The sequence below is a fragment of the Terrapene carolina genome, unplaced genomic scaffold (assembly GCF_002925995.2).
Source record: "Terrapene carolina triunguis isolate 2854851 unplaced genomic scaffold, T_m_triunguis-2.0 Scaffold227, whole genome shotgun sequence".
Taxonomy (NCBI): domain Eukaryota; kingdom Metazoa; phylum Chordata; order Testudines; family Emydidae; genus Terrapene; species Terrapene triunguis.
The window spans coordinates 4,162,960-4,169,827 of NW_020664578.1; the positions used below are offsets into that span (position 1 = coordinate 4,162,960).

At 58.0% G+C, this 6,868-nt stretch overlaps 1 protein-coding gene across 1 annotated transcript in view; it reads right to left on the reverse strand.

Moving 5' to 3' along the window:
- Nucleotides 1-1,789: 1,789 nt before the first annotated feature.
- The window catches only part of LOC112113255 (hepatocyte nuclear factor 6-like), a 22,171-nt gene continuing 17,092 nt past the window's right edge, over nucleotides 1,790-6,868 (reverse strand). Inside the window, exon 2 of the mRNA XM_024209489.2 lies at nucleotides 1,790-2,088. Within this exon, the coding sequence (XP_024065257.2) occupies nucleotides 1,790-2,088 (299 nt within the window). The remainder of the gene's footprint in view (nucleotides 2,089-6,868) is intronic.

Below are 6,868 nucleotides of genomic sequence, written 5' to 3' on the forward strand. Positions count from 1 at the left end.
ATCTGGGCTTTAGATCATAGAGTTTAGCAAGTGGTCAGCTGATGCTACTGGGCTGTCCACATGGGACAGGACCACAGGGGGGCTGGGTACAGAGCATCGGGCTGCCAGCCATCCCTCCCCCGCAGAAGGGACCAGTCATATTCCCAGGGATTTGCTGTTTAAACTGAAAGGCTCCCTGGGAAAACCTCCACACGCGCCCTGGGGAGAAGCCACCCGGGAAGCCGCACCACGAGGTGTGATTTGTAATCCAACACTCCCCCCGACCCAGCACTGAGAATCCCCACCTCCCACTGGTGTTAACAGGAGCTGCAGCTGTTCAGCACCACGCACTGGGTCCAAGGCGCCATTTGTACAGCGCCTTGCGCAATGCCGAGCAGGAGGACAAGGCCGTCCTCTCCGAGCGTAGCAGCGAGTTGAATGCACTTTGCACCTGTGCAAACAGCAGCGCAAGGTGCTGGGCATGGGGGAATCAGGCTCACTCAGAAACAGGCCCACAGTCTGGACACTTAGGCCAGAAGAAGAAGCAGGTTTGTCTACACAGGAAAGTTAATCCAGATTAAGGTAGAGCATGAATTTAAAGCAGAATAGATATCCTGGAGTACCTTACCTGTAGATAAACTCTTAATTAAGTTGCCCAAGATCATTTTGATTGATTGATTTTACTGCCAGTCAGTGACACAGGGGGAACCAGGCTGGGGGAATGTCCCATTCGCCTTGGGACTTCTGACCCTGAAACCAATCATATCCCGGAGGCGGGATCTCCAGAGCACCTTTCCTCTCAACACTTGATAGACACTGGCTCATTCAGCGTCCCGGCACCCCAGTGAGATAGGGCAATTGTAAGGGCTTTGACAGGTGGGGAAACTGAGGCACAGGACCGATGTGCCCCAAGGTCACACACCAAGTCAGTGGCAGAGTCAGGAACAGAACCCAGGGCTCCTGACTCATCAGCTTATGGTGACATTGCTAGAAACCTTGTAAGAGCCATGTGTAGAACCCAGGAGTCCTGGCTCCCAGTCAACTGATCTATCAATTAGATTGCATTTCCCCTTCCAGAGCCAAGGACAGAACCCAGGAGTCCTGATTCTAGGCTATTGTTCTAACCGCTAGACATCACTCCCCTCTCAGAGCCAAGAACCAAATCCAGGAGTCCTGGCTCCCAGCTATGGCTCTCCCCGCTTCCCCGCACCACCGCCCCCCTCTCAGGGGCACAAATAGGACCCAGGAGTCCTGGCTCTGCTTCTCACCTCTGGGCAGCACCGCCTTCCCCAAAAGGAAACAACCACGGGCTCAATCATCAAGGGCAAACAAATGCTTTTTAAAGAGCCACAACCTCCCCCAGGCGCCCGAATCTTCAGCCAGGTGCTTCCCCTGCCTCCCAGGCAGTTATTGGAATCAAGGGGGGGCCCAGCTCCCCAGCCAGTGCCAATCGGTCTGGCCCCATTTACCCCAGCTGAGGATCTTGCCTGTGATTATTTAAACTCAGCTCCGCAGCTGGGGTAAATCAGCGTTGCTGCATTGGAGTCAGCGGGGCCAGATCCCCAGCTGGGGTAAATCAGCAAGGCCCCACTCAGTGCAAAGGAGCTGTTTCATGTTAGCTGAGGATCTGGGCCTGGTGGGTTCTGTTGAAACAGCTGAAAAAAAAAAAAAAACCCGGGCAGGAGAAGGGGAAAGAACCCACCGGAGAGGAGAAATTAAAAACACCCCCCCCCCCCCGACACCCCATCAAACCCCACCCAATCGACACCAGCCTGGCGCGGTGCCCTCTGTCCGGCGCCCTGGCTTCCCCTCAGGCTTTGGTGCAAGTGACGGCAGAGGAGGCGTGGGTGCCCGAGGCCGGGGGGCGCCCCTCTTCCAGCCACTTGTCCAGGCTGCGGCGCCGTGCATTCATGAAGAAGTTACTGACGGTGGAGAGCTCCAGGCCCAGCTGCTGGGCGATGGTGACTTGCAGGTCCTTGGAAGGCCGCTGGTTCTCATGGAAGATGGCGTGAAGCGTGCGGCGCTGGATATCCGTGAAGACCAGCCGGTGCCGCTTAGGGACGTGGTTTCTGTCGGCTTTGCTTTGCTCTTGCTCTTTCCTTTTGCAGGCTGCGGCAGAGGGAGAGAAGAGGAGACACGGTCAGAGAGGCGGGGAGCGGCCGCCCAGAGGCGCTGGAGCTGGGCGTGCGGGTGGGTTTAGTGCCAGGGAACCAGCCCAGCCAATAACCCCGGAGACTGGAATCCTCCCGCTACCCCCAGCCCTGACGAGCTTCCCACACGCTGCTTGGAGCCCCCGGCCCCACTCCAGATCCTCAGCCCCAAGCCCAACTTGGGGGGACCTGCCCCGCTGGATTAGCGCAGGGGCTTGTCCAGCTGCTAAGAAACCCTGCAGCAAAGGGCTATCCCGCCCCACGGGAAGTTTCCTCCTGACCCGCATGTGGAGCTTGCCCTGAAGGAGGAGGGTGCCTGCCCCAGCACGGGAGGCCTGATCCCCTGGCAGGGGACGGGAATTTCATCCAGCCCCGATCCAGGATTCCGTAACCACAAGACCAACCTTCTGGGCTCATAGGGACTGCCCGTTTGGATCCGAACCAAGGTCTAGCTAGCTGCTAGCCTACCTCCCACAGGGGCCAGTACCAGCTGCTTCAGAAGAAGGGGTCAGAACCTGGCAGTGGCAGATGGGGGAATATAGGGGATATAAGGAGACTCACCCCCGGCGTTAGGTCATGTCCCAGTCTCCTTCCTCCCTCCTCCAGGGACGAGTCTCCTTTGCCCTGCACCTTGTGCCGTCATTTATACCCGTGCAAACTTCTATCACACAAGCCCCCAACTGGGCTCAGGTCCCCGGGGAGCCGGGCGCCGCACGGACACCCAGCGAGAACCAGGCCCTGCCCCAACAACTCACACCCTACGAGTTTCCCCTAATTGTCAGCTCAGCTGCAGAGAGTAAAGGTGAGCTCAGGAGATGTCAGGATGACCCAGAACAACCACCGCGGGTGGGCCAGGGGGCAGAAGTGAGACAGGCAGAGATTGAATTTGGCCCAACAAACAGGTCTCCTGATATAACTCAAGGGCTGAGTTCAGATCACGCCGGTTGAGCCAGAGATGTGTGAGATCGGACCAGAACTGGCGTGAGACATTAGGCCTAACTGGTGGACAAAATAACCCCGGAGACTGGAATCCTGAGGGGAGTTGTTATAACATGGGGCCTAGCAGGCCTACCCCAGTTAGGAGCTCAGCTCCTGAAGAGCAGGTAAAATGAACACACCGGGGGGCAGAGCGTTGAAGCTTGCCCGCCCACCACCCGTGCCCTGTGGATGGACGGAGGCCTTGTGGCTTCGGGGAGGCCAACGCGGTATCCTTCACCAGGGCTGAGATCACTCCATGCTAAAGAAAATTAGAGACGCCCCAGTTAGAGCCCTCGATTCCCTGGGGTAGGCCAGCCCTGCCCGTCTGTCCATCTGCGCCAGTCTGGTGCGTCTTTTGCTCTTGACACAACCTACGCCGATACCACACGTACACAGCTGGACCCTAAGTAATCACATTGACCTGTGCCAGTCCTAGCTACCAAGGCTGCTACTCCGGCTAGCTTCTAAAACACAGAACCCGGTGAGCGCCGCCAGAGGGCCTGCCGACCATTTAAAGGGCTATCACCCTCTCCCGCCACACACCACGTAACCGCAGCCTGACGCAGGTTGTAGCCACCTCCCCACCCGCTCCGGGTGAGTAACCACCGCCCGGCTTCAGGTAGGGTGTCAATAACCGTTCACAGCTAAGGACACCTAATAATGCACGAGAACCGCCACTTCATTTCGCTAGAGCCGCGTCCAACCGCCCGCCTGCCATTAATATTGCATCAGGCACTTCAGGAGGCGCGTTCGGGATGATGGATGGGCTGGGCCAAGGGAGCCCAGTGATGGAGCAAGAGGCCGGCATGGGCGGGGGGGAGGGAGGGCTGAGATGTTAAATGCTGCTGTATTCAGCCACAGATCCCGGCTGAAAGGCAGGCAGAAATATTTTGGGAGTCCTCGGTCCAGTGCTTCATGGGCCAGGCTCCTGGATCGATAGGGCCCAGCTAAGCATAGAATCATAGAATATCAGGGTTGGAAGGGACCTCAGGAGGTATCTAGTCCAACCCCTGCTCAAAGCAGGACCAACCCCAACTAACTCATCCCAGCCAGGGCTTTGTCAAGCCGGGCCTTAGAAACCTCTAAGGATGGAGATTTCACCACCTCCCTAGGTAACGCATTCCAGTGCTTCACCACGCTCCTAGTGAAATAAAGACATGCTGCAACCCAGCGCGGCCAGCCAAGCACTTACGACTCCGTATCGTACGGCTGAGGCTAGGGGACGTCGGGCCAACGTCTGACTGACGCAGAGGGTCACCGGGCAGCTGTCTCTGGTATCTGAGCGCCTCGTGATCATTAATGGCCGGCTCCTCCCAACCCCTCGGTGAGGCAGGGCAGGGCGATCACCCGCGTTGTGCAGATGGGGAAACCGAGGCACAGAGCGGCCAAGTGACTTGCCCAAATCTGTAGCAGAGCAGGGAATGGCACAGAGCAGGCCTGGGCCCTAACGACTGGACCAACCTGAAGGTCACTCAACCAACCCTGTTCCAAGGCTGGCTCTGGGAGCTGGGCTCAGCTGTCCTTGGACCAGGTTTAGCTGGGACTGAGAGCCCAGTGGCCAGACGTGCCAGAAGTCTGGGCCTCAGTCAGTCGCTAGAGGATAAAAAGGTGACTGTAGTTGCCAGCAGGAGAACTGCAGAGGGAGGCTGCAGCCGGGCTGAAATCAGCTGGCGGGGGTGGCTATGAGGATGACAAAGGGCCAGAAGAGATGCAAATTTCTCTGACAGAATCACCTGACTCGAGGAGCTGGGACTTTACACACCAAACGGCACGGGAGCTGGCGACGCAGCCCTGCATGCCAAGCACACCCCCCCAGAATGCACCTGCTGGTCTAGCCAGTGTAAGCGGGGCCGGCTGAAGGCCCCACGGATTTTCACCCGCTTCCGTTGCTCAGCTTTGACGTTTGTGGAGCTTCAGGGCCTCAGGATCTGGCTGTGGGTTAACGACTGGTGAGGATCCTAAATCCCCTGTTAGTGTGAAACAGCAAGAGAGTGCTGTTCATTGCAAACCTGGCCCTGGCAGCCGCTGGTGTTTGGTTCTGGGGGCGTTAGGGGGTGTCTTCCACACCGGGGTTCTGCCTGAGACAGCCAGCCCTCAACCAGAGCCCTGCATGTGCCTCTGTCAGCCCTGGCAGTGTACCATGCAATGCAACACCCCCTGTCCGTCTGTCCCCCCCCCCGCCTCCTGCCCTGTGCACCCACCAGGCCAGCTGTACAGACAAGCCTCTCCCCAAGTGGCACCGCTGTACAGCGATGATCTATGGCTCTGTCTTACGGTTGTGAAACATGAGGGCCCTGCCTTCCCCTCCTCCTCCCCCAGTTCCTTCCGTGCCCCCTGCCTCCAACCAGCCCCCACCCCACCCCCGCTCCCCGCCTGGCTCCTCATCTGGGGCTGCACGCTGATAGAAAATATTGATCAGATCCAAGCAGCGCGTCTGCAAACAACAGCCTATTTCGCGTTAACCCTTGCCGGGCCGGGCTTCAAGCGGCCACGGATGGCATTTGCAGGGGTGGGGGGGGGGGTCGGGGTTTGCTCAGCAGCGCTGGGGGAGGTTTGAAAGGAGCATAGTCTCCGTCAGCAGGGGACTGGAGACCTAGGTACGCTGGTTCAGATTAAGCCCCTGCTCTGTCGGTTAGAACCCAAATCTCCCACTGAGGTTGCAGCGGGTTCCAGAGTTAAGCAGAATGGGGCAGTTCCCGCGGCTCACGCCTCCCGGAGCTCTTGTTTTAGGCTGGCTGCAAACTCTGGCAGGCATCAGTCCCATTTCCAAGCTTTTCTTCCTTCCTGCTCCCTTCAAGCGATGGCAGGCGCTGGGGCCCATCGCCCCTCTGCCTTAACCCGGCCCGGAGGGTGCTGATTCAAGCCAAAGCAGCTGTTCTAGCGCACGGGGCAGCCGCTACCCTGTCACCATCACACAAAGTCAAAGAGGCCCCGAATAGATCAATAGCTATTTTGTGTGTGTGTGGCGGGGGGAGGGGGATGTCTCCTGTCTTAGTACATAAAGACCCCACCCAAGACACGGTCTGACAAGATGGGTGTCAGCCACAGAAATTCAGATGCAGGCTTTGAACACCCTCAAACTTCGACGGGGAGGAGTTTGGATCCAGGATGGGCAGGGGGTGATCCTGGTGACAACCCCTAGTTCTAATGAGTAACAACGGGACGACAGGACTTGTCCGCCTGGTCTGGATCGGTCTCCTCCTAGCCAAGCGACCCAGCCTTCCCGCAGCGACCAGCCCCACCGGCTTCAAAGAAAGAGAGTGCCCAGGGGACAAGATTTTGTTTTCAGGACATCTTCCATCAGAAGATCTCAAAGCCCTTTGCAAAGAAACTCCCCGCGCCCCCGCCTTTTGTGTCTTGCTCTTGTTAAGAGCCGATCACAACCCCAGTCTCACTCCCCCCCCTTGCTTGCTCCCCCTCTCCCACCAGTATATTCCCCACCTGCTCTCATAACAGCTCTGCTGGCAATGTCACAATGTGCCCACAGCAGGAAATTCACAAGACGGCTGGATTGGCAGAAAATTAAAGGCCTGATTTTTCCCAGGCGTTGGGCATCTGCAACTCCCCCTGGGTTTGGCAGGAGCTGGGGGGAGACTCCCCTGAACGAGTCACGTCTTCTTTCTGTGCCTCAGTTCCCCAGCCGCTAAAATGAGTATAATAACCCTTCACTTGTCTGTCTAGACTTCAGGGCAGGGACGGGGCTGGGCAGGGCCTGGCACGACGGGGCCCTGATCTCGGTTACTCTGTGTCTGGGCAGCGCC